The sequence below is a fragment of the Ceratotherium simum genome, chromosome 21 (genome assembly GCF_057802395.1).
Source record: "Ceratotherium simum simum isolate JZ-2026a chromosome 21, ASM5780239v1, whole genome shotgun sequence".
Lineage (NCBI taxonomy): Eukaryota > Metazoa > Chordata > Mammalia > Perissodactyla > Rhinocerotidae > Ceratotherium > Ceratotherium simum.
The window spans coordinates 11409970-11437220 of NC_141920.1; the positions used below are offsets into that span (position 1 = coordinate 11409970).

At 58.2% G+C, this 27251-nt stretch overlaps 1 protein-coding gene across 3 annotated transcripts in view; it reads right to left on the reverse strand.

Moving 5' to 3' along the window:
• Nucleotides 1-377: 377 nt before the first annotated feature.
• Nucleotides 378-27251, reverse strand: part of BCAS4 (breast carcinoma amplified sequence 4) — a 58950-nt gene continuing 32076 nt past the window's right edge. For all 3 annotated transcript variants that reach the window (XM_087445117.1, XM_087445118.1, XM_004430538.2), the window contains one exon: nucleotides 378-921. In XM_087445117.1, the coding sequence (XP_087301243.1) occupies nucleotides 799-921 (123 nt within the window). In that variant the 3' untranslated portion in view covers nucleotides 378-798. The remainder of the gene's footprint in view (nucleotides 922-27251) is intronic.

Below are 27251 nucleotides of genomic sequence, written 5' to 3' on the forward strand. Positions count from 1 at the left end.
TCTCTCCCGATTCATTATGTTAGATTTCCTTGGAATTCTAATGCAGGTCTGGAGTTCAGAGGGGGGTGTGTGTGTGTGTGTTTGTGTGTGTTTTCTTGGCTCTCTGAGGAATTCCAGAAAAAGGAGAAATATCTATCACCAAAATGAGGAATCTGGAGTTTCAGGAAATTCATCTGCATGAGAAGAATTTAAGGCAAACCCACCTTTGCAGACCCCCTGGAACCCTAATGAGCTCTCCACTCTTGCTGGGCCTCTGAAGGCCAGAGCTGCACCCCCCCCCCTCAGGTGAGGGGCTTTATCATAAGCAGGTTGGAGGATCACGCTTGCCCAGGGGGCAGGAGCACCCTTCCAGAAAACACTTACACCCAGACCACACGTGACCTCTTGACACCTTTATTGAGATGATTCACAGCCAGTGGGCACTGGGGTTTGCAGACAGACCCACCACCACCGGACCTGGAGCCACACAGCCCTGGGGCACCGAGTGAGCCCCCTAAGATTCCCATGCAAAGCCCTCGCAGAGAAAGTCCCCGGCGTCCATCAGCCCCGGTGGCACGTCAGACCTGACGCCTCGTCCTGGAACCCCAGGCAGGCCAACCGCTGGCGGAAAGCGCCCCCCCCAGCTCACCCCTGCGGCACGGCCACACGTGCGTTCCCACCGCCTCTCCAAACCCCGCGGTCGCACATGAAGCAAGGCAGGAAACTCAGAAAACAAATCAACAGTAAGAACAGAAAAAACCCAAGCTGCTGTGTCCTCAGTTTCACTCTCCGACGACCCTGAAGGCAGGACGGCAAGGCTCACAGCCGCCGAGGGCCGCTGCGGGGGGGGAGCGTTGCCTCCCCGGCGTCCACAGGAAAATAGTCCTCGGTCCTGTACAATGCGGGCAGCTCGTACGTGGGGGGCGCCGGTGTAGACGGCCTCTGGAATGACAGAAAACGGGGTGCTTATCAGCCAGGTGAATCCACCTGTTTTGTGACCCAAGAATTCCAGTTTTTCCAGGAATTCATCCCGCAGGGAGAGTCGCACATGTGACCACGGATTCCATGCTGCTTGGTGATGACCAAAGCCGGCCCCCCTGAAGGGGGCTAGCCATCAGCGTGGCCCACGTCCCCGACGCAGCACTCTGCATGCCTGAGAGCAGGCAGAGCCAGGTTCCGCTAGCGGACGACTGGGGCGGCGAGACAGGGGGCCTTCCCCCCGCACGCGCGTGCGCGCACACACAGCTCTGCAGGGACCCCCAGGCGCGGGGCGCGGGGCCCGTCGCTGGGAGAACGGGGGGGCCGCTTGTCCTTTCACTGCGTGCCCATCGGTGCTGCCTGAAGTTTGTGCCACATGCATGCGGTACTTTTTCAAAAAATCGAACCATTTTAAGAAGTGCTTACTTATTTCTGGCGTGGATTTTTGTTGTGGGGAGGCTGGGAATGGGGACACTTCCCATCAGGCAACCCTCCCCGAGCTCTAGCTGGGGGGACCCTATAAGTTAGGTACGCAGCTCGAGGAAAAACCGGTTTTACGGAGGAATACCTCGAACAGTGCTTCTCGAACTTGGCTGCATGTTGGGGCTTCCTGGGAGGGTTATGAAATGCTTCTGCCCAGGCCCCACCCTGAGTCTGACGTCACTGGCCTGGGGTGTGGCCTGGGCATCCGGGTATTTCAAAGCTCCCAGGTGATGCGCCTGTAGAGCCAGGGCTGATCCCAATGACCGGGTCCCGGGGGAGGAGGGAAAAGCGAGGAGGTCTGCCGGGCTGCCCCCGGGAGGACCCGGCAGGGGATGGGCAGGTCCGTGGGGCTCAGGGGTGCAGAGGGAGGAGGCCCTTCTGCATGGCTCCGTCTGGGGTCTCTCTCACCAGCCTCCCGCCTCCCCCACAGCTCCCTTGACTGTTCCATCTCCTGGCCACCTCTGCCCCACCGGCTGAGACCAGCTCTGGCCCAGCCTTCGGCTGGAGTCGCAGGCGGCAGGGTAAGGATGGGGCTCTAGCTGGTGGTTAGCAGCTCCCCAAAGCAAGCACCTCCGCGGCCCCGCGCTGTGCTGCGCGCGTACTTACCCTCCCCTCGCACTTGTTCCCCAAGCGACACCGTGACTGTCCTTCTCACGAGGACGTGGGCGAGCAAAGGCTCTGGGAGGTGCTCATGGGTGCCCCACGTCCCATGTCCTCCAAGCATCCACCCACTCACCCTCTACCTTACTGAGCCCCTGTGCCAGGTCAGGCCCCCTTCTAGGCACTGAGGGACAGCTGGGAACCAGAGGGCAGTCCCAGCCGTCACGGGACTCGCTGTCTGGCGGGGAAGACAAAGGAACCAATAGGAACAACAACACCGCCATGTGATGAGGGCCGACGGTGGGGAGGCTCAGAGGCCTGCGGAACCGCGAGAGGCCTGACTCCTGGGAGGTTTGCAGAGGCTGAGCCGGCTGGGACCTCAGCCAACAGGAGGGGCCGTGGTCCAGGCCGAGCAGCGGCACGTGCACAGGGCTGTGTGGTCCACGGGCACTGAAGCAGCTCAGCCTAGAGTCGGGCTGGATCAGTGTGGACAGGGATGAAGCCATAAACCAGGGCCAGATCACGTGAGCTCTTGGAGGCCGTGCTAAGAACTTCATCCTAAGAGAGGGAGCCATTGAAGCCAGTAATTGAGAGAGAGAGAGAGAGAGTGTGTGTGTGTGTAAAATTAGACAGAACAGACAACAGACTGTAGGAGAAAGAGAAGAGCCAGAGAGGCTGGGCAGGTGTCCCCCCCGGGTGAGGGCCGGGTTTAGGGTCGGAGTGGACAGAATCTAGTGTGTGAGCCCCTTGGCCCTGAGCTGCCCCCACACAGAGCCTTCCCGTGTCACCAACCCACACCTGGAAAACCAGGACGTCTGGAAAACCAGGACGAGCAATTCACCTTGGCCAAGGACCAGCCTCACAAAAGGGCACACAGAGCATTCCACCCAGTAACCCTCGGTCAGCCACTCTTGGCTCAGCCTGCTTGGGGGATCCTGGGACCTAGGGCCTATCTCACCTGCCCCCTTCTCCCAGCACCTCCCTGGGCTGCCACTCAGCCCTGCAGATCGGACCCAAGTCCTCCGACAGCACTACAACCAGAACACAACTGAGAAATGAGGCACAAGATGCATCTCACAGCCTAAGGGATGTGGTTTGTGGATAACCCATAGTTCTAGAATCTTCACCCTGTTCCTCCGGAGAACTGGCCATTGTACTATCTAGAAAATACAACATTTGGGGCCGGCTCCGTGGCTTAGCGGTTAAGAGCACGCGCTCCGCTGCTGGCGGCCCGGGTTTGGATCCCGGGTGTGCACCAACGCACCGCTTCTCCGGCCATGCTGAGGCCGCATCCCACATACAGCAACTAGAAGGATGTGCAGCTATGACATGCAACTATCTACTGGGGCTTTGGGGTAAAAAATAAATAAATAAATAAAGTTATCAAATGTTGAAACAGCAGATATCTTTCCCTTTAAAAAAAAAAAAAAGAAAAGAAATACAACATTCAAGTGAATAATGACAGTTCAAAGACCAACTCCCTCGTCCTGACACGTGGCTTGCAGAGCAAAGAGCATTTTGTGATCCTGAAAGACAGGTCCCTTCTTCTCCTGGCCCTCAGGATGCAGGTAAGCCTTCGTGGGCGCCAAGGGTCAGTGGCCAGGCCAGGCCAGAGCCAGTGTCCTGGCCCAGCCACGTGGCCTCTCCTGGAGCTGCTGGGCCTCATTCGACCCGTGTTCTTTTCAAACGGTTCTACCAACAGGGACGGGGCTTCTGCCTCTCCCCTCAAGGAGACAGATTTCCAAAAGAGGAGGAAAATCAATGTCATTATGAAGGAAGGAAGGATAGATGTCATAAGAGACTCCTAGCAGCTCTAGATGGAATCACATCTGTAGCTCCAGCGAGACCCGGTGCAAGAAACGGCGGCAGCTTTCCTGGTGATGGAGGGGGAACATCATTTCTGCATTCAGGAAGCAAGGAAAAGAGGGATGCAGGGAGATGCGGGGGGATGCAGGGGGATGCAGGGAAATGCGGGGGATGTGGGGAGATGCGGGGGATGCGGGGGATGCAGGGAGATGGGGGATGCGGGGGATGTGGGGGATGCGGGGGATGCGGGGGATGCGGGGGATGCGGGAGATGGGGATGCGGGAGATGCAGGGAAGATGCGGGAGATGCAGGGAGAGCGTAGGGAATGCGAGGGAGAGCAGGGGAATCGAGGGAGAGCGCAGGGGAGATGTGGGAGAGCGGGGAGATGCGGGGGGATCTTGAGGGAGATCTGGGGGGATGGGGAGATCTGAGGAGATGGGGGAAGCAGGGAGATGGGGATGCAGGGAGATGCGGGGGGATGCAGGGGAGATGCGGGGGATGCGGGAGATGCGGGGGATGCAGGAGATGGGGAAGCAGGGAGATGGGGATGCGCGGAGATGCAGGGAAGATCTTGAGGGGATCTTGAGGGAGATGTGGGGGATGAGGGAGATCGGGGGATCTGAGGGAGATGCGGGGGATGCGGGAGATGGGGAAGCAGGGAGATGGGGATGCAGGGAAGATGCGGGAGATGCAGGGGAGATGCGGGGATGCGGGAGATGCGGGGGATGCAGGGAGATGGGGGAAGCAGGGAGATGGGGATGCGCGGAGATGCAGGGAAGATCTTGGGGGATGCGGGAGATGTGGGGATGCAGGGAGATGCGGGGATGCAGGGAGATGGGGATGCGGGAGATGCAGGGAAGATGCGAGGAGATGCAGGGGAGATCTGGGGGGATGCGGGGATGCGGGAGATGGGGAAGCAGGGAGATGGGGATGCGGGAGATGCAGGGAAGATGCAGGGGATGCAGGGGAGATGTGGGGGACTGGGGATGCGGGGGGATGCAGGGAGATGGGGATCTTGAGGGAGATGCAGGGAGATGGGGATGCAGGGAGATGCAGGAGATGCGAGGAGATGCAGGGAGATGTGGGGGGATGCAGGGAGATGGGGATGCAGGGAGATGCAGGGAGATGCGGGGGATGCAGGGAGATGCGGGGGATGTGGGAGACGCAGGGAGATGCAGGGAATGCAGGGAGATGGGGATGCGGGGAGATGCAGGGGAGATGCGGGGAGATGCAGGGGAGATGCGGGGAGATGTGGGGGGATGTGGGGGCATGCAGGGGGATGCGGGAGGATGCAGGGAGAGGGGAGCCTTCCGTGGGCACCCCCCAGGCGGCCCCGTGTGTTATTAAAGAGCTGCTGCATGTGCGTTCGCTCACTAGGAACCCACAGGGCTCGCAAGAACAAGCCACTCCAAATCAGCTTGCCTTCCCTTTTCACAAGGGTCCTCAGCCTGGAAGATGGGAAGAGAGGCTGCGGAGGCTGGTGTAGCTCCATTTCAGCCCTGGACCAAGCCCCTCGGAGCGCGTGGAGAATGGGGGTCAGTGACCAGGAAGGGGCGGCCTGTGTTGAGCCAGGGGGCTCTGAATGTGGCCTCTTCAGCCCCAAACGCTGCTCTGGGAGAGCAGATGGGCGTGGAGTGGGCGTGTGCTGTTTCGGCCAGCCCCCACTTCCCACTCTGGTATTAGCATCTTGGATTTCCTGCAGGACCCCTGGCTGCTCCCCATCGAGCTCCTCTCTGGACCCCACAGCTGAAGGAGGCCTGACCACCCTGAGCAGTGACTGGTCCAGGGGTGAGCAGGTGACCCCAGCTGGGCCCACGAGAAACAGCCTTGGGACTCTTGATACTGGGACAGAGAGGCTCTCCCTGCCCCTCAGTTTCCTGTGAGGATGGGCTGCGACCCTGAGGGCCACTTCTGCCGCTGCCCTGGGGGGCCTGCCTGGGAATGAAGCCACACAGGGAAGCAGACTGGAGATCGAGCAAGACGGTCCTGAGCTATCATTTGAGCCCGAGTGCAGTTCTGCCTGAGGTTAGCGGTCCCCTGGGACTTCTGTTCATGAGCATGGATTCTCCTCTTTGCTTAAGCCAAGCTGACCTGGGTTGCTGTCACACGCAACCAGGAATTCTGCCTAAAACAAATAATAAGCCCACCGTGGGGCAGCGAGCACTTGGAAACCAGCGGCTTCAGCAGCACGTGAGGGCTGGTGCGTGAGGCTGAAAATAGCCAGACGCCCCAGATGCTGCGGGTGAGCAGGACCACACCCCGGAGGCCAGCCTAGCCACAGGCCACCAGGATGCCGTGGAAACCCAGCCCTTTCACGTCCATTTCCCCTGGATTCTCACAGCAACCTGCAAGAGGGGTCGTCCAGTGACTCAGAGGTGGCCGGAGCCAGGGACCCATGGAGCTGGGGTCCACTCAGGCCTATCCAGCTCCAAGTCCCGAACCCATCCCAGGGGTCCTGCCTCGGACCTGGACTCAGCAAACCCAAACCCTTGAGAATCTCAGAGGAGACTCAGAGAGCTCCGCCTCCCACCCCTCACCCTGCAGCCGGTACTCAGGTGCCCCTCTGGGGGCGGCCAGGTAAGCAAGGAGAGTCCAACTCCGGCTTCCACTCCCCCACCCCCAGCCTACAGGCTGGAATGTTCCACCAGCCCGGGATAGGATGGGAGACTCGGAAACCTGACACCACAGGTCAGGTGTGCCCCTCCCTCCCACGTCCCCCTTCATCCCCCCCAGCCCAGAGAGTGCCTGCTGTCCCCTAGAAAAGCGACCTCCGGGGTGCTGCGCCTGGGGCGCCAGGCCTGGGGCACTCTCCCAGGTCTACCCACACCGCACACCTTCCTCACTTCCACCCTGGACACCGGAGATCTGAAACCCACAGCCCACACATCAGACGCACGCATGCTTGGTCTGGTTCATGATGTTTTTAAAAATGAAATTAATTGCAAACATGTAAAAAATCAGATTTCTCATGAAAACGAGACTGCCAGCTTCTCTTGGAAAATCGGATGACCTGGAAGCCCTAGGCCCACCCGTCGTGGCCGGGCTGAGGAGCAGCGGGTACTCTCCTGTGGCCCCAGGCCCCTCCCTGGCCACCTCACCATTGCTGTAACCTGCTGCTCCTGGCAGACGCCTCAGCGTTGGCCCCCTGGCGATCTGCACCGTCAGGCAGCTCCTTTTCTGACAAAGACCCCAAATGGCTGCTGCAGCGCGTGACAAGTGAAGCCTCGCGTGGGGCCCGGCCTGGGTTCAGGGTCTCTCTTCTGGAAGCCCCTTGGTCAGATCACCACCTGATAAAGCCAAGCTCACCCACTCAGGGCCTGTGCCACCGGCCCACTCTTGTTTCCAGAAATCCCCCACAGCCCCTGGTAAGTCCTGGCCCACCTTGTAGCTCCCTCTTGGGAAGCCCCAACTGCACACCCCTGATCCTGGACTGCTGTCAGGCCAGGGCCAGCAAACTCGTTCTGCAAAGGGCCAGACAGTATATATTTCAGGCTCTGCAAGCCACACGGTCTCTGTCACAACTACTCAACTCTGCCCTGGTAGCACAAAACAGCCACAGGCAATATGTAAACTAATGGAGCAGCTGTGTGCCAATAAAACTTTATTTACAAGGAAGGCAGCGGGCCACACTTGGCCCCGAGGCCATAGTTTGTCCTGGATTAAATCTGTCTTCCTAAACAGAACAGGAACAACAAACCTTTCCTTGTATCTCCCATCCAAGTGGGCACTGAGTAACAGGTCACCACTCGACCTGCAGGATTCAGGGCCGGGCCGCCCTGCTGACTGCCCCCGGCCTGAGTGTTATTTGGTTGGCTGCTCCTGGGCCACGACTGCAGCTCCAGCATCCTCCCCCCAAAAAAAGCAGGCCACACAGCAGCCCCAGCCCTGGACGGGGTTCTGAGGGTCTACAAGGTCAGCCCCAGAGCCTGGTCAGGGAGGCCGAGGCCCCAGGCCGACCATGTGTGGGAGCTCAAGTACCCAGAGGCCCACCCTCATCCCCCAGGTACCCACAGCCCACTGGGAAAACAACAACTATGCCTACTGTGCCCCAGGTGACATACGTTGTCTGTAACCTTCACAACATTCCTTTAAGGTAGGAGTTTCTCATCCTCTTGAATCTCACTTTCCTCTCTGTAAGATGGAGATAATACCATCAACTTCATACTGTGCCTGGAGCAAGCAGTGATGCTGGAGGTACTGCAGCCACCTTGGGACCATGAGGACAAAAGCCACATACTAAGGATGGCAGAGCAGCAGCCAGGAGAACCCTGGGTCCCTAACGACTTCCTAGAGAAGCCCCATCAGCTCAACTGGCCACCTCAGGATTTCTTGTCACATGAGGAAAAAACACAAACCCTATTTGGTTAAATCACTGTAGTCAGGTTTCTGTTACACAGCCGAACGCAGCCTGACTGACACACGTCGTTATTATTCTCATCATCACTCCAGTTAAGAGTGAGTCACCTAAGGTCACGTGGATAGTAAATGGGAAGGGCCAGGACTCAACCCAGGTTGTTTAGATAATGAAACGGAATGATCTCCAAAAGAAGTGAAACCTGCTAGATGTAGAACAAGCAGACAGGAAGAGAAGACACACATCTCAAAATAATTCCACAGGGTACAAAAGAATTCCAAATAATTTATGTGTGTGTCACTGCCTCCCGGAGCTTGAGCTGAACTGCCCCTCCCCCGAGGGGGGACTGGGCTCGGTGACTTGCTTCCCAAGCAGAGAGTAGGGGGGTGGGGGGGGTGGGCAGTAACGGCCACCTGGAGAAGCCTGGCACACGCGACCTCAGCCAGGTGGCCAAGATCAACGTCATCAGTGATCTGTCACGTTGACAGCACGTCCCCTGCTATGATGTGGTGAGAAGGACACTTCACCTCCCTGGTCTTCCTCCCAAAAACCCGTAACCCCAGGCTAACCACGAGAAAAACGTCAGATCAGCCCTAATGGAGGGAGATCATACAAAGTACCTAACCACTATTCCTCAAGACCAAGGTCACCAAACACATGGAAGTCTGAGAAGCTGTCAGACCAGAGGCAGCTAAGGAGACATGATGACTAAATATAATATGGTTGGTATCTTGGATGCAATCCTGGGACAGAAACGGACATTAGGGGAAAACTAGCGAAAGCCGAATAAACTGTGGAGTGTAGTTAACAGCAAGATATCAAGGCTGGGATGATGTCCCACAGTCAAATAAGATGTTAACAATAGGGGGCACTGGGTGAGGGGTATACGGCACTCTCTGTATTATCATAGCAACTTGTCTCTAATTCTAAGATTAAGAAATGTATTTTGGGGAAAAAAAAAGCAAACAGACAGAAGAACCAGCTCTGTCTACCTGCACAGACCAAGCCCCGACCTCTCTGAATTCAACCGCAGCAACCGAGCAGTAAGCACTTGCTGAGTGCCCCGTTCAGGATGGGCCCTGTTGGGTCACAGCCCATGCATCCTCACACACACTGAGAGAGGAGGGATCCTTAATCCCATTTTGCAGAAGAGGAAACTGAGGCTCAGAGAGGCACTGGCCCAAGATGACCCAACTGGGAACTGCAGAGCTGAATTTGAATCCAGGCCCACCCCACTCTGGGGTCTGCGCTGCCCCAGCACTGAGCCGGGACACGGGTGGCCCTGGGGCTGAGGGGGGGACCTCAAGTCCAGGACCCAGGATGTCCCATCAGCATCTGCTTTCCAACCTTGGGACACTTGGGAGTCCCCCCTTCCAGCCTACTCAGAGATCGCACACTGGGGGCCTTTGGTCAGCGTCCGGCCTGCAGACATGACAGGTTTGGCTCACGCAATTTACAAGTGCCTTAGCTGCCAACACGGAAGAACTGGGATGGCTCAAGTAAATATCGCGTTCCTATTGGTCTTGAACAACAGAGCGATCTGGCCGCACTGGGCCACGTTTCTGCGGGGTGCAGCGAGCTGGCCCCTCCAGACAGGGCACGTGCTGTCTGGTTTACCACCGTCCTGCCCGGCCTGACTCACTGTCCGCAGGACCTGCCGAGCCTGCGGGCAGCTGAGCTGGCAGTGGCCCCCGGCTCGCGTCACATCGCTCAGCCAAGACTCAATGGGGCTGTCGAGGGGCTGGATGGAGACGGCTGTGCTTCCAGCCCCGTGCCCTGGGCCCCACGGGGCGGGGACTGCCGGCCTGGGGCCACCGCCAGGACCCGCGGCTGCTGCCCTTCACCCACGCTCTCCTCCAGGGCCCACAGGAGCCACGAGGCAGGTGCTGGAGGTGCGTGCTTTGTGCAGGAGAAAGCAGGCTCAGAGAGGAGAGGATAGGTCACGTGCCGGGGGTCACATTGCTGGTAAGGGCTGAGCAAGGACGAAAATGCGGCTCTTCTGAGCCCTTGGCCCTGCCCCCCGCCCCCACGGCCAGCCCCCACGACCTTCCCCCTTGGTCCCGGCCTCCCTTCTCAGTCCTAGCTCAGGGCTTTCTGCACCTCAGGCCACGCCTGGCTGTCCTGCCTGCAATCTCTGTGTCTGCTCCAGGGCCCCGTCTTCCAGAACACTCTGACAGCTGTGAGCAGAGCCCCTCCCACTTCTCTGCAGGCAGCCCCTGCGTGTCCAATCCTGCCCGCAGGGTTGTGCTGGCCAGCCTCACGCGCCTGTGTGAGAGCAGTCCCCCTTCCCCTCGGAGCCCTCCTGCCCAGCCCGCCCCGGCCCAGCCTCTGCCCGCCCCGGAACCACAGCAGCAGGTGGCGGCGGGAGGCTGCTAAGGTCCTGGAGACAGAGGAACAGGGCTGGGGGCTCCCAGAGTGGACAGCCCCTGCCCAGGGGGACCCTAGCAGCAGGGGCAAGCTGGTGCAATCTCATTACAGGCGATGCTGACCCTGGCGGCAGCTCTAGAAGGTTCCTGGATCCCCATGGATTCTGCTTTTTAGCTGGAGGAAAAGCGTTAACATGGAAACCAGCAGAGGAGGAGCCCCCAGAAGTTCTGCCAAGATACTGGCTACTAAATCCAAACTCATACAGGGGCAGGGAGCAGACAGGACAGCCAGGTGGCTGGAGTCGTGTCTTGGCCCCTCCAGAACTAGGCTCTCTGGGGGCTCCAGCTCCTGACCCAGCGTCTGATGCCTTGCCCCTGGCCCCTCTGCCCTGCGGCCCCACCTCTGGGGGGAGGGGGTCTGACCTCATCACAGGGCCACTGACTGTAATTTTCTGATTATCATAAACTTATATGCATATTTTTAATTGAGCACCGGCTACATTCCGGAGACCCAAATCTGCATAGGTATCACAAAGTCCTCTTACAGACGAGGAAACTGAGGCTTTCGGTGGTTAAGTGACGCACTGTGGGGCCCACCCGCTAACCAGAACCTCTATCAACCCAGTTTGTCCAAATCCGAAACTGGGATTCACCCTGGACTCCTCCTCACCCCCACATCCAGCCCGTCCTCCATCCCGGCTGCTAATTCTTCCCAAATCTCCCTCCCCGTTGTCACTGTCACACCGTCCGTGCCACCTCCCAGCCCTTGCAGCCTGCTGGATTGTCTTAACAACAACCCTGATCCTCAGGTAAGTACCCTGTCGCAGTTCAAATAAAATCCAACTCCTCACTGTGGTCGCAGGCCTGCCACCGTGGTCACCAACGGGCAGTCCTGAGGACAAACCCAGACCACAGGCGCATCCCGCTGGGCTTCCCTGGGCTGAGTTCCTTCACAGTACTCTTGCTTTTGTTAGTTTGGATGTTTGTGTTCTCATATTTGTTATTGAAATGCCATTTCTCTTTTAAAAACGGATTTTAAGCTTCTCTAAAAACACCCAAAGCTCCGGTGCTGAGCAGCGGCTGCCCCCTGTACAGGGGACATGTGCACTCGCCTGCCGTGGTCCCCCAGCCACATCACTCATTTCTGCCAGCTGCCTGGTCCCTCAGAGCTGGGGGTTTTCGACCCCAGATCCACATGATCTGGCCTGACTCTTTAAACTCGATCTGTCACCTCCCATCATTCACAACCCTCCAGCCCGGGCCTTCTTTCTGCTCCTGGACTTTACCAGGGGCTGTCCTGCCGCAGGACCTTTGCACCTGCTGTCTGTTCTCAAGGCATTTTCACGAGGTCTTCTTGTGCTGGTTCCTTCCTTCCTTCAGACCATCCCAAGGGACCCCAGTTTCATCTGTGTCACCCTCCCTCCTCCATGGCAGCACTGTGGAGTGTATCTTGCTTACCTCTTTCCTTGGTTACCACCCATCTCCCCACCAGGCTAAGCTCTGCAGGGATGGAGACCAAGCCAGTCTTCAGCCCCAGCGGCAGCCGGAGCCTGGCGCACAGGTGACACTCAGGAAATGAGAAATGAATGAACTCGAATCTGTGGAGCAGGCCGGGTCTGGGGGCCAGCCTCTCGCCAAGTCAGGGCTCAGGAGCCCAGGACCAACGGTGACAATCATCTCCAGACGAGGACACCTGCAGGGCACCGTTCTGGAGTCACTGGGTGGCTCAAGGCTGGCGTCCCTGCCCTGGCTAGGACTGTGACCCACTAGTGGAGACACGAGGTCACGTTAAAAATAAAGCACACATTGGGGCCGGCCCAGTGGCGCAAGTGGCTAACTGCGCGCGCTCCACTGCGGTGGCCCGGGGTTCGCTGGTTTGGATCCCGGGCGCGTAGCGATGCACCGCTTGGCAAGCCATGCTGTGGCGGCGTCCCATATAAAGTGGAGGAAGATGGGCACGGATGTCAGCCCAGGGCCAGTCTGCCTCAGCAAAAAAAGAGGAGGATTGGCAGATGTTAGCTCAGGGCTGATCTCCTCACTAAATAAATAAATAAATAAATAAAAATAAAGCACACGGTGCATGGCCCCGGTGGGAGCCAGGAACAGAAACGGACGTGAAAGAAAACCAAAATGAATTCTGGAGTCGAGTGAACAGCACGGGACCGATGCTGGCGTCTCGGTTTTGACAACTGCGTCTCGGTGATGATGATGTGAGGTGACAATAATGGGGGACACTGAGTGAGGGGCATGCGGGAACTCTCTGTACTGTCTTTACAAGTTTCCTGCAAAACTACAGTTATCCAAAATAAAAAGATCATTTAAAAATAAATAATAAAGTGCATCCTCAGTAGCGTATGCAAAGCACTGAGGCAACAACACAGATAATGAGCTTTTAAGTAACAATATCAGCATCATCAATAATAATAACAAGAGCAGCTAAACCTTCCATGATCTCAGTTACTGCTCCCGACAACGCTAGGCAGAGGATATGACTGTAAACCCCATCTCACAGACGTGGAGAATGGGATTCGGCAGCCTCAGGAGCTCACTCAAAGCATGACACACGCAAGTGACAGACTGGTCTCATGGGCGTGCGACCGTGCAATCACACTGGCCTGGCGCTCAGTCTAATGCTCTGCTGTGAGGGTCCTGAAATTCTTAATAAGCTTAGACAAAGGGGCCCCGCATTTTCATTTTGCGCTGGGCCCCGCAAATTCCGCAGCCGGCCCCGGGGATGCGTGTGCTCCCAGGGCGGGGTTCTCCCCACTGCGCCGTGCCCCAGAAAGGTTACCCATGGACGGCTCCGGGGCCAGCGTGGGGCCAGCGCTCCAGGCTGAGAAAACACCAGGGCAAAGGGCAGCAGCAGGGGCAGCGGTTGACTTTGGGGGGCCTCAGCAGGTGGGTTTGGCTGGAGCTGGGACTGCCCCACTCGTGGCACGGAGCAGGGAAGGCAGATCCTTTCCCAGCAGAGGGCAACACACCAGCCACCCCTGCCTGGGGGCCTGCTCAGTTCGGCCGCCTCCTTTCAATCAAACAGACCCCCGAGCTCCCCACGGAAGGCACGGTCATGCCCAGATTCCCACTGTCTGTGTCCCGCCTCCAGACCAGTGTCCAGGAGCCCACGCCAACCGCAGGCTGCCTCACCTCGGAGCCGTACAGTTCTCCTCTGATGCTGCTTATCAACAGAATCCTCCGAGGTTTTGTTGGCTGGCCTCGAAGGTGGTTGGCTCCAGAAAAGAATGTTGAAAACAGCACCAATTAGCTCTGGGGAGCAGAAGCAGACACAGCCACATTCCAGCATTTTGTGGGGGGTCCCTAACCTGGGCAGCTGTTCTCCATTCAACAAACAAGCCACCAGGGCAAACAGAGGCAGCCACCAGAACCGGCAGGTACTAGGAAGCCACCGAGAGGTCCGCCCCAGGCCTGGTCCAGCCTAGAGCAAGACTCTTCCCCCAGGGCTGAGCAGCAACCTCCTGAAGTCAGGGAACCTGCCTCAGAGGCCAGGTCTGGACGGTCACTGTGCCCTTCTCCCCCATTCTGGGCCTCCAGGCGGCCTTGGGAGCCCCTTCTCGAGGTACCCTTTCCTCAGACCAAGGCTGCTCAGAGCTCCGGTCTGGGCCCACGAGCTCAGCCCGGCCTGTCCTCCACCTGCACGCTGGCCTGTGAGCCTCGGATGGACGGACGGACGGATGGTCACCGACACCACACTGATTCCTTCCCCACGGCCTCGTCCTTCACCAGAGGCCCCAGGCACTCGCCTCGCGAAGCCCTTTCACAAGAACTCACCTCGCATGCAGGCCTGGTCTGATTAAGACATTTATCCATTGGGCCTCCTGAGAGGGAAAGGGATGGTTTTCAAGGTCTGTGAAATAACATTTGAGAGCGAGAGAAAGGAAAAGAGGAAAAGGAGAGAGCACGGAGAAACAGAGATGAAGATGATCAGAGATGGGAGAAGGAGACAGACAAAGGGAGGCAGAGACAGAAGGGAGATGGGAGAGAAAAATATGAGAGAGAGAGAAAATGTGGAAACAAGATAAGGGAGTTCAGAAAGAGAGGAAACGGATGGGAAAAAGGGGGAAAAAATGGGAGAGAGAGCGCAGAAATGGAAATGGAGGGATGGAGAGGGAAAATGAGGAAATAGAGAAAAGAGAGAAGGACCAAGTGGCCCTTGCAGAAGAGTGAGCATTCCAGGAAGGGGGCGGCGGGGGGGTGGGGCAGGGTGGGGACAGGAGACGGAGGTGAGGAGCCTGTGACGGGAGCTGGGGGAGCCAGTCCATGGATTCAGGGCCTCTCCAAACCCAAGCCAAGTCACTGTGCCTGGCAAGGACACGTGCCACCCCTCTCCCACCTGCCAACCCCACCCCTTTGTTAAAGAAATCGTATTCTAAAGGGACAAAGGCCATCTCAGAAGACGGGTCAGTCTGCTGAATGGACTCCATCTTGTCTTAGGGGCAACACTTGGCTCTTTTCTCATTTTATTCAGGACTCCTGGAAACCTCTGGGCTAAACCCTCCACCCCAGGGCCGGACTATTGGCCTCAACAGGGTCCCAGCCCTCTACGGCTGCAAAGAGAGACAAGAGGAGGAAGATGGATGCTGAGTGTGCCCCTCCCATGTCCACCCCAGGCTTCTAGCCCCGAGTCAGCCCCACGCCACCCGCAGGGACCTGGTCGGCCTCATTCACCGCCGTGTCCCCATGCCTCCACCAGCACCTGGTACACGGTAGACACTCAATCAATATGAGCCCCTCTGCCTCCCTGGGGACCTCATTCAGCCTCAGGCCTAAAGCCCCTGGCTCCGCGCTGGATGCCTCCAGCCCTGGACCCCGCCCCGTATCTCCCACCGTGGCTCCACCTGGACACGCACCCAGATGGACCCGCGATTCACACAGCGACCTGCATGAACCTCTGGGGAATTATGCTGAGTGCCAAAAGCCAACCCCGAAAGGTGACACGTGTATGATTCCATTTATAGAACATTTCTGAAATAGCACAATTTTAGAAACGGAGAGGGGTTGGGCGGACGGAGGAAAGGAGAAGGTGATTATAACAGGACAACACGAGGGCCCCTGCGGCGTTGGGACCTCCGGGTCTTGACCGTGGTGGTGGAGATGGGAACTTAAAATAGAACTGCACAGAACCAATACAACTGTCTCGCACTTAACACCCACAAATGAGCAGACGGACAACTGTGAGATCTGAGTAAGATCAAGGGATCGTATCCATGTCAGCATCCTGGTAGGGATGTTGTAGGCAGTTCTGCAAAGTGTTCCCATTGGGAGACACTGGGCAAAGCATACAGGGCTCTGTACTATTTCCTGTAACTGCATTTCAATCTACAATCGTCTCCATGAAGGATTTCAATCACACGCACACACACACAGAGTGGGCCACGTGTCTCCACCTCCACCCTGGCCTACCCGAGTCCAGGCCGCCAGCCTCTCTCCCTGGACATCCCAGCGGCTCTAACCTCCACCCTCGCACAGCCAGCGTCCTCCTCCACGCGGCCAGACGCAGGGCAGACCACGTCTTGAAACCCTCCTGGGCCGAGTCCTTGCACTGGCCCGCCACCTGCACCTCCAGCTCCAACATGCCGCCCGCTCGGGCCTTGCTGCTCCCTCAGCTGCCCCAGACACCTGCCCAGTCCCTCCCCGACCTCCTCCGGGGCGCCAGCCACCCCGTGCTCCAGTGTCACCTTCTCCATGAGGCCTTCCCTGACCAGCCCCCCCAACACACACACCTCCCTGCCCTTCCCCACTTTTCTCTCTCCCCTGGGGCACATTACAGGTTACACTAGACCCTCAGCTGCGGAGGGCAGGTTCCGGCCAGCTCATACAGGTGGGTGGATGCTAAGTATTTGTTGAATGAATGAACGAATGAATGAACGAAAGACAAGAGGGGCGGTGGGTGGAGATCCAGCATCAAAGGAGTTAAGCCCGGCCAGGGGCGGAGCAAGGAGGGGTGAAGGGCTGGGGTCGCACACACGTGGCAGCTCCTGGAGCAGCCCCAGGGATCTAGAGGGAATGTGGGGGGAGGGGGGCTGGTGCGCTGCAAAGAGGGGGATGGGCGAGGCTGTCTCCAGGCTCAGGATCCCAAGGTCTCCGGGGCAAAGCCCAAGATATGAAGGGAAAGAAGCCCAGGACAATACCCTGCAGGCGGGGCCACGCTGCCCACCCCAGCCCACCCCCACCCGACACGCTCTCAGGAGAACCAGAAACAGGGGGAGGGGTGGAGGCTGAGCTCACTGTCTGGGGCCTCCTGGGGGCCCAGGGGCCAAGCCTCAAGGGCTTCCCATTATCTGCCCGTTCACTCGGCTTGTGGGAATGAGGGTGGGAGTGGAGGCGGGGGTCACAGAGGGCCTAGCATTTGCACCTATAACATCCCCTCCAAAGCCCCATGGAGCTGCCAGCACTGAGAGCTGGACCCCCTCATCCAACACAGTAAACTGTGTCCCATTTCCAAATCCCTCAGATGGCAGTGGTCCCCCTGTCTAGTTGTGTGACTTTGGCCAAGTTACTTAACCTCTCTGTGCCTCAGTTTTCTCATCTGGAAATAGGGCTAACAACAGTTTCTACCTCATAGGATGCTGTGCCCATGTAACTGCCAAGTGCTCAGAAAACAGTAAGTGCTCAAGGAATGTCGGCTAATTTCATTATTATTATTTTATGGCCCCCTGAATTCATATATATATATATATATATATATATTTTGTGAGGAAGAGTAGCCCTGAGCCAACATCTGTGCCAATCTTCCTCTATTTTGTATGTCGGATGCTGCCACAGTGTGGCCTGATGAGTGGTGTGTAGATCTGTGCCCGGGATCCAAACCCGTGAACCCCGGGCCGCCGACATGGAGCACACAAACGTAACCACTACGCCACCTGGCCAGCCCCTCACTTTCTTTTTAAATGCCATCATTAACTTGTGAACAGCTCAACTGCATAAGATTCCGTGCATTTTTAGTATCAAATGCATTCAGTTTCAAGGAACATTTAAACTAAATCACAAGTGCAGGAGCCAATTCGGGTGCTGCGTTGACTCTTCCTCACAAGGGGCCTCAACGATGATAAGTACTACAACACCTCTCAGGTACAACATCTCAAGTACTACAATAGCCAACGGGGCGCCTGGCTCACACGAAGGGCTCCATAATGCTGCTGGCCAGACAGTGACAGGTGACAGCAGGTCACACAGGGCACAAATCCGCTGGCAGCCAGCCCCGCGAGCAGCCCCCGGCCTGGGGTCTCCCATTTCTCTCGATACAACGTGCTGCCATCTGACCCCTCCTGCCCGCCCCGCTACACACACAGTCCGAGGCCTCCGGAGCCAGGGCCAGGCCAGCAAAGAGCTGCCAGACCCGGGAGGGGAAGAGGCGGTGCCGGGGCCACAAAGCTGAGATCCCAACAGAGGTCACGGTGGGCACCTCCCACCCGGTGCTCCTCGATGTCCTCCGTGAAACAGCCCCTCCCTGGTCGGCTCCTCACTCCATTTCAAAGCCAGCACTCCCCATCTCCGACTGAATTCCCAGGTTAATTGTTAGGACTCTCGGAGTAACGGGCACCTTGGCCTTCACTGCAGGCCTGGCAGCGTGACAAGGTGTGATGGTATCAGCCGGAACAGCACCGGGATGAATTAACTGCTTAAGGAGACGTGCTTTATCTTCCCAGCGGAAAGCTGACTGTGAAGGGAGCCGAGTTCAAGAGCTTCCCAGGTTCCCTGGGCATCAAAGGGATCACACTTTCTCCAGACGCCCCAACCTCGGCTGCAGGCACCAGAGGTGATCACACTAATGAGGGACTCACCTCCGCTCACCACATCCCTCCAGAACCTGCGATGGCTGATCGCAGCTGCCCACCCTCTGCCCGGCCCACCTCGCTCAGGAATGCCCTGCGACCCAACGCCAACCTGGTGCCACACATCGGGCCACACAGTCCCCTCCCAAAGTCCTTTCCTCTCTAGGTCAGTGGCTCCCCTGACCTCTGTTCTCTCCCTTTCCATCATGTGGGGAAGTCAGAAGCACACAGCCCTCCTCAGAACCACCTGCTGATGGCACCTGCCTGGAGGGTTACTTTCCGGGAGACCCAGAGCTCAGGCAGGGGCCCAGCGTCATTTCTCCATCCATGGGTGCCCAATTCACAGCTGTTATTGCTAACAGCTCCCACGTATCAAGCCTCACTACACACTAAGCGTGTCACTGCGGGACCCCCTCTGGGTGCACTTATGTCCGACGAGGACACCAGGGCTCCAAGGGAGGCAGTGGGCGTCCACGGTGCCGCCTAGCCAGTGGACGCAGAGCCAGCCCTGATGGCCCCTCCACTCCACACAGGTGGGAGGCCCACACAGGCCCACAGCCTTTCTCCTTCCATCTGAGGAGTGGGAGGTCCCGGTGAGACCCGGAGGGGAGTGGAAGAGATGCGGGGGGGGATGAACGAGTGGGGGGTAGGAGAGGCTTTGTGATTGTGTGTGAGGCACACAGAGACAGAGGCACAGACAGAGACCCAGAGACAGGCAGACACACGAGACAGAGACACAGAGACTGACGGGCTGAGATCTGCACACGGCAGGGCCACAGCCAGTGTAGCCCCCAGGGTGTCAGATGAACCCGTGGCCCCTGGTGGGGAGAGAGTGGAAGGGGTGGGACTCGGAGGGGGACCCAAGATGCCTGGTGCCTGTCCCCTAACGACCCAGCGTCACCTGGGACAAGTCCTCGGGCAGGGCCTCTGCTGCAGAGCCCCACTCCCAAGCCGCCACCTCAGCCAGGCTGGCTGTGTCCTCGTGTGGGCGGGGGCGGCTGGCCCAGGGGACAGTGGCTCAGGGAAGAGCGAGCTGCCCTGTTCAGTTCCCACTGGTGGGATGGGCGGGGGGCTCCGCACAAGCACGTTGGGGAGCGGGGTGGAACCATCAGTCCTGCAAAAGGGAGGTTTCTAGAAAACGAATCCCAGGAGCCCATGCTCACCGAGCACCTGCTGGGTGCTGGGACCCTGCTTACTGAGTGCCCCACACAGACCCGGGATCCTGGAGGCGGCGTGGAGCTCAGGAGCCAGACAGCGTGTGTGTGTGGGGGGCATCCAGGCTGCTCCTCTTCCCTCCTCTGGCCAACTGTGGGCAAGCAACTCCGACTCCAGGGAGGTGCCTGGGTTGCTCTTCTACAAAACGGGGCCAGTGATGCTGCTAAACATCCTACAATGCACAGGACAGCGCCACAAGAGAGAACCATCTGGCCCCGAATGTCAATAATGCTGAGGTCGTGAACCCCTGGTCTGAGCCCATGCTCTCAACTACCCCGATCCGAAGGTGCAGGAGTTTGGTCTACACCTGTGTCAGGGGGCAGGGAGCATGCATTATGATATGGGGAACTGAGAGGGCAGAATCTCTCCGTGAAGGGTGACCTTGAGGGTGACACTCTGGTTAGAAAAGAGGGTGTTGGAAGCTGCATCTGTCAACACCTCACATAAGACTGAGAAAATATTGCACATCTGGCTCAGGAAGTAGGGGCGCCTGATGGAGAGTATTTGGGGGGTAGGGGCCACCACCAACCACCTCCCTCGGCACTGCACCCAGAGAGAACCCCTTGTTGGCAAAGGTCAACCCCTGGGCCTTTGCACCCCTCATATCCCAAGTGATGTCCCCCCACCTAGGACACTCAAATGGCCAGGCTGGGTGGGGATAGGCACATGCCCCACCCATGGGGTTCACCTCCTGGACTCTTTGGGTGCTGCCCAGTTGCCACTACATGGGCCCTGGGGACCGGGACCCATCTGGCCAGAGTGAGCTGTCCGAGGTCACAGGTCCCACTTCCCGACCACCCCCGGTGGGCCCAGAACAGCTGCTGAGATGCTAGGGGTCTGGGGCAAAGGCTGGGTGGGGACCCAGCCACAGGAGCCTCGGACAGGACAAGAGCCGGCAGGGTCTGCAGCTCAGTGAGGCCAACCCTGCCGGCTCAGCACGGCCTCCAGTCCTCGAGGCCGTGCCCCTCTGCTATTATAGCGGCCCCTCTCCCTGTCCCTCAATAAGCAGGCACCGAACCCGCACCCAGGCCAGGCTCCGCAGCGGGCACTAATTCACCGCAGACCCTTGCCAGGGCACAGACAGAGGCCTGTGGGCCAACAGGCCCCCTGAGATTTCTCTGAGCCTCTCAGATTTGTTTTCAAAATCAATTAATTTCACATAGAAATCTGTATCCTCGACCTCTCTCCTTTAAAAAAAAGACAAGGTCAGGCCACTGGGAGCCTTTATTCCTGGCTGGAGTTGAGGGCACCCGCCTCTTCAGTTGGCCACAGTCCCCACCTGGCCCCTTTGCATCACACAGGGCCCCACCTGATGCCACCTCTTGAATTTTGATCCCTGGGGCGCTCCCGCACAGGCTGCAAACAGCCCACCCAAAATAAAAACCTCTTCTATATTGAAAAGAACTTCCTCCTCACTCACCCTCAAAATCTCAACAAGAAGCAATGCTTAAAAAACATCTGTTTCCCAAAGCAGCCCGCCAGGAGCCCTCTGTCCCTCCCAGCGCACATGCCACCAACTACGTGGAGTCCAACAAATGCCTTGACCTGCTGAGTGACTCACTGACAGCGTTTGGTGGGGGACTGGGGACCAAGCGCCACTCGGCCCACCACTGTCGCGCTAATATTTGCCATCTGCTCATGGTGCATTTTACCGCAAGGGACGACGGGGGCAGAAGGAGAACAGGCCGGTTCAGGGCCGGAGGAGGCGCACGGGATCTCGTCGCTTCTTTGTGCTGGTGCCCTGCTCGGCCTCCCCCAGCGAGATAAAGCCCCAGCCAGGCCGGGCCTCCTTCCGGGAGCCACCCCTCCAGGGGGACTGGGCAGAGGGAGGGGAGGCCCCAGCAAGACGGAGCCTCCCTCTCTCCGTGGGCCGGGCGGGGTGTGGAGGGAGCTGGGGGGGCTTGGCGGGGGAGGGAAGGAGAAGCCAAGCCTGGCACTGAGGACTCCTACAGGCCAGCCCGGGCAGGGCAGCCCCGCCCACAGCCTCCATTCCCTCCAGGAAGGCCCGTGAGGCGGCCCCAACGAGGGGGGGAGAGGCAGGCAGGGAGGCTCGTCCCAGCTCTCCAGGGCCTGAAAACGCTTCCCAAGAACTCCGCCAGCAAGGGCCACGGGAGCCTTAGCGCATCCGCTTATTGACAGTCACTGAACACCTACTATGCGCTCCACCAGGAAGAAACTCAAATGCCCACACGCAGGGATGCTGCTCAGGGGCCCAGACCTCTGCTTTTTCACGAGAAGCCAGAAGTACAGATTCTTATGTGAAATTTGCTTTTAAAAATGCTGGCAGGGCCAGCCCCATGGCTTAGCGGTTAAGTGCGTGCGCTCCGCTGCTGGCAGCCCGGGTTCGGATCCCGGGCGCGCACCGACGCTTCTCCGGCCGTGCTGAGGCCACGTCCCACATACAACAACTAGAAGGCTGTGCAACTATGACATACAACTATCTACTGGGGCTTTGGGGGAAAAAAACAAATAAATTAAAAAAAAAAAATGCTGGCAACTGATTCAAATTAAATATATACATACACCAAGCCAGCAAAAGAACACGTTGGTGGGGGAGATCAGGCCCCAGGATCTCCAGTTCGCAACCTCAGCAGTGGAGGCTGTGGTCCCCACCCTCAGGAAGATCTCAGGGGGAGGGGAGAGACACACTGAACAAGCTCAAAGCTGGATCAAACCCTGGCTCTGCCGCTTATGCTGTGAGACCCTGGGCAAGCGAATAGCCCTCTCTGGGCCTCAGGTCCCTTACTCTGAACTGGAATAATAACATCTACCTCTGGGGTTGTTATGGGAGGTTGAGACAAGGCACAGAAAGCCCTTCATGTACGTGCTCAATACAGTAGTTGGAGGAATAGCAGATCCTCACTAAAACTGCTGGCTGTCAGTGATGCTGCTGCCAAAAGCCGAAGGAGTCCTGCTGGGGCGGGGGCCTCCAAAGGGATGGAGCCTGTGGGGTACAGGCCATCAGCCTAAAATCTGGGGCTAGGGAGAGTGCCGGGGCAGCCCACAGGTGCAACAGATGTTTCCCACAGTGTTTAACATTTAGAAAAATTAGTTGCTGACTTTTAGACATTAGAAGGTTTATATAAGACTCCAGATGTCCAGCTTTCTCCCCAAAATAGGAAAATCTGGCCACATCTGGCCCCCATTTCTGCAAGGCTGCTGCTGGACCATCTCCACCCCCTTAGATGAGGCCTGGGCTCGGCAATTCGCCACGGGCCCCACCACTCCTTACCGGGTCACACTTGGCAGACGCACTCATTTACCTCACCTGATCGCCCCGTGGGCACTTGTAGGGTGAGCAGGTCCAGGCCAGGCGGCAATCCACTCGGCAGCCCGGTTCCGTGTGGGCGTCAGGACGCGGCCCCACCTGGTTTTGCTATCAGCCAAAGGGCCCTCCTTGGAAAGCACCAGCCTCCCATCCATCGGAAAATTAATCAAAATGACACCTCGTGAACAAGATGTTTTGGCTCGGCAGAAAACAAACAGCGGTTTACAACGAATTAGCGAGGCTGCTCCGCGCCTCCGGGCACAGGCGCCACGGGGAGGGCCTGGCGCGGTCGGCAGAACACCCAGGGTGGCCACCAGGCTGTAACACGGGACAGCCAATGGGGTCCCCACGTCCCCCCCAGGCCCGCGGGCTGTGCGACTCCGCTCCATCCCCACTTTCGCTTCCGCACCCGCCTGCACCGGAATCCAGATGTGCGGGGCCGCCCCTCGGGAGGGTCTCTGGGCCAGACACCAGGAGATGCTCCAAGCGAAGCAAACTGACCAAGTCACTCCCCTGACACGAACCCTCCATGGCTCCCCACTGCCCTCAGAGGGGTGCTCAACTGCCAATCGGGCCCTGACCCGTCTCCCTCCACTCTCCCCCAGCTCACAAGGCCAGCCCCTGCTGGGCTGCCTGCTAGTCCTCAAGCGCCAGCCCTCCCGCCTCACAGCCTCTGTGCCTGCAGGTCCCTCTGCTGGGGGCACCCTTTCTCCCGGCTTCAGACTGCTCTTCCCCATCACCCAGCTCTCGGCTTACATGGCGCTTCCTCGTAAGGCACTTCCTCGGAGGCCATCCCTGACGCCCTCAGGGCAAGCCAGGCCCCCTTTAGAAATGACTATCTGGAATTTTCTTAGGATTTGGTCACTGTCTGTATTCTCCCACTAGATACAAGCTTCCTGAGGGGAGAGATCACAGTTCTCTTCCAAGGCACTGTGGGATAGAGTTAAGAGAGTTTATATCCTGATGCCCAGCTATGTGACCTTGGGTAAGTTACTTAACCTCTCTGTGCCTCAGTTTGCTCATCTGTAAAATGGAGATAAAAACAGCACCTCCCTCGTGGGGTGCTGACAAGCTGAGAACAGTGTCTGGCCCCACACAGCTGGCTCTATGTCACCACCACCACGATACTTGCTCAGCTCTGAGTGATTGGGCAATCCGTCCTGGACCACTCCATGATTTGCAGGCAAAGCTGGCTCTTCAGACCTGCTTCTGAGGGTTCTGGAGTCTTTCTCCTCCTTTTTATTCCCACTGCTTTAATGGAGGTCTTCATCATTTTGCATCAAATCCAAACCAGTTTTCTAGCAAGCAGAGCCTTCCATGGTTGTGCCCACGTCAGCTAACAACAGCTAAGCCATCAGAGGCTTACAGAGGCTAAGTGATTTGCCCAGTCACAGCTAACACATGCCAGAGACGGGGTTTAGCTACAGTGAAAGAGAGCTACAGTTCTTAGTTAAATCTTGGAACAGTGTAAGAATCAATGTAAAAGTATAATCAAAAACTTTTACGTAGGACAGCAGGAAAATATGGACCTTTGCACCATGAAAATGTACACTGTAGCATGAAAACGCGTACATTTTTGTGCCTGGGCGCCAGGCTGGCCCTGTCTGCAGATGACCGCGCCAGTCTCAGGCAGCTCAAGTCAGAGGTAGAGGCCTGGGCTTCAGGAGGAGCTCATTACGACATGGTACCCCAGGTTCCCCAGCGTCCCCAGGCCTCCTCCTCCACGGCATCCCGGGGCCAGCCCACGCCACGGCTGGCACCAAGTCACATGGGCAGGGGCGGGTCTGGGTCCCTGGACCTGGGGCAGAGGGTGGGGAGACTTCTTCCCGGCCCCACTCCTGGGGGGCTGGGAGACCCTGGCCCAGCTGCCCCCACTTCCCTGGGCCTCCCCACTTCATCTGCAAAGTGAAGACCAGAAGACAGGCAGGAAGGAGGCGAGGAGGGAAGGCGGGGCTGCCAAAGTTAGAAAAAACAAGGATGCGTTTTCTCCCCTGCCCCCGCCGAGGAACTCCTGTTCCAGCTGATGGAATAGCAGGGAAGGTGGAAAACACACCCCAAAAGGCCCCCGCCCAGCTCCAGGGGTGAAGGCTGAGGACCCTCCCTCCCGGGCCCCCTGAGGGGGTCCCCACTCCGCCCCTGATGCCAGGACGGCCATGCGGGGCCGCGATGGGCGGCCTCTTTCCTTTGGGAGCTGAGCTCCCAGGGGAGCAGTGTGGCTCACCCCACAGGGACAGGACCCCTAGCCAGCATCCCCATGGGGCCCAGCGAGGCCCAAGAGCCCTGCCCACACCAGCTGCCCCTCCATGGGACCCTCGGAGGCCGGGGGGGCCGGCGGGGCAGGAGGTGGAATCCGGGGGTGTGGGAGAGGCTTCTCCCTGAGGGACGGAGCAGGGCCCGGTGTGGACTTAGGCGACGGCAGCGGTCCCTGAGCAGAGTGTCCACCCCGGCAGGCACTGAGGGAACTGACTCCACACAGCGTGAGATCCTGGCTTTAGGGGAAACCCCGATGGAAGGAACAGAACCATCGGGTGTTCTGCCTGGACCCGCCCCAGACGGCATTCCAGGGGTGGCACTGGGCACTGAGAGACGCTGGTGGCCAGGTGGTGCAGCACGCCGGCTCTGCGCCCAGGCCTCGCAGGGTCGGCTCCCAGCCCCACCGCTTTCTGGGTGGCAAGCAATTCGACCCCTCGCTGCCTCAGTTTCCTCATCTGTAAAATAGGGACAAGGACCAGACCCGCCTCACAAGGTGGACGTGAGGTGCCTGCAGTCAGGCCCCAACACAAGCTGTGACGACCATTATTCTAGAAGGGCCCCTCCAGCTCGCACCCTGGAAACCCTGGGTCTGCACACATGTGTACGCACACTCCCCCGCCCGTCTACCCCAGACAAAGCCCTCCCGGGACCAAGATCAACATGCCAGGGTGGCCGAATGACTCACCACCCAAGCTGGGACACGTTTCCTGGAACAAGTCACCACAGGTAGGCCTGGGGGCCCCATCTGAAGAGACGAGGATGCAAGTACCAGCACGCCCGGCCACACCCCGGGGGACCCCGCAGCAGGAGTGGGCGGGGGACCCCACTTCCAGAGCCCCGTGGGCCTGCGTTCCAACCCAGTGCTGACCTCAGATACGTGACTCCCTCTCTAAGCCATGGTCTCCGCCTCTAAATGGGGACACCAGCACCGATCACACGGGGACGACCGTGCAGATTCCAGAAAAAGACCCTAAAGTACAGAGACAAGGGCCCAGCAGGCCCCACTGTTGCAACACTTGCTGCAGGCCACGGGCAGCCCCGGGCGGCCACGGTCCTCCAATCGTCCTCCCCAGTGTGCTTCTAAGCCATCGGTGGGCAGAGCACTGTGTGACTGGGGTCTCCTGGTCACCCAGGAACAGTCACCATAACCAGAGGGAGAGGAGGACAGAAGGAGCAGCTCCTGACTTCTCTGTTGCTGGAAGGCAGAGGGAGTGCCTCTGTCTGCAGAGGGGGCAATCTCAGAGGGCTTCTTAGAGGAGGTGGCATTAACTTGGACTCTGAAGGATCAATAGGAGTTTCTAGACCATGAGATCTATGAGCCCACTGTCTAGCCGTTACTGGCCGTGGGCAAGTCACTCAGCTGGAGGCAGGCAGGTGAGTACATGCCTCGGGCGGGTGTAAGATGAGATGGAGCAGTGGGGTCCCGGCAGGGACTGACGAGTGAAAGCCCAGCCAGGCAGCCTGAGTCACATTGTTTAAATAACACTGCTTGGCCAAACAGAATGAGCTCACATGAGCCAAATTCTGCCAATGGGCTGCAAGACTACAACCCCTGAAACCTTCCAAACTTCCATCTCCTCACCTGTCGGGCCGGCAGAATGTTAATACCAGACACACACGATGGCTGGGAAAGGGGAACGAGTGCCTAAGGCCGTGCAGGCACATCATCTACACTCAACAAACGAGACTTTGTGATAACACGAAGTGGAGACATGGGGCAGAGGGAACAGAGCGGGGACGCGCAGGCAGAGCCCAGGGAACAGTGAGAAACCCTGCTGGGGGCAGGACAGGGCGGCCAGCCAGGCAGACACCTTTCCTGTGACGGGCAAAGCCCAGGAGACGGGCCCACTGCGGCTCCAATCCAGCCCTGTCATACCAGGCTATGTGGCCTGGGGCAAGTCCCTTCAGCTCCCTGAGCCTCAGTCCCCTTGTCTGTAATATGGGAGGATGACAAAGTACCTTCCTCCCAAGACTGGGGTGGAATTAGAGGCCACATCAAACCACACGTAAAGCCCTGAGAACAGACCTAAGGGAAACCAGGATTATAACTATGGAATACGGCGTGGGGCGGGGCTTCTTAAAGTCAGCACACTGACATTTAGAGCAAGATGATTCTCTGCTGTGGGGACTGTCCTGTACACTGTAGGGTACATGATGTT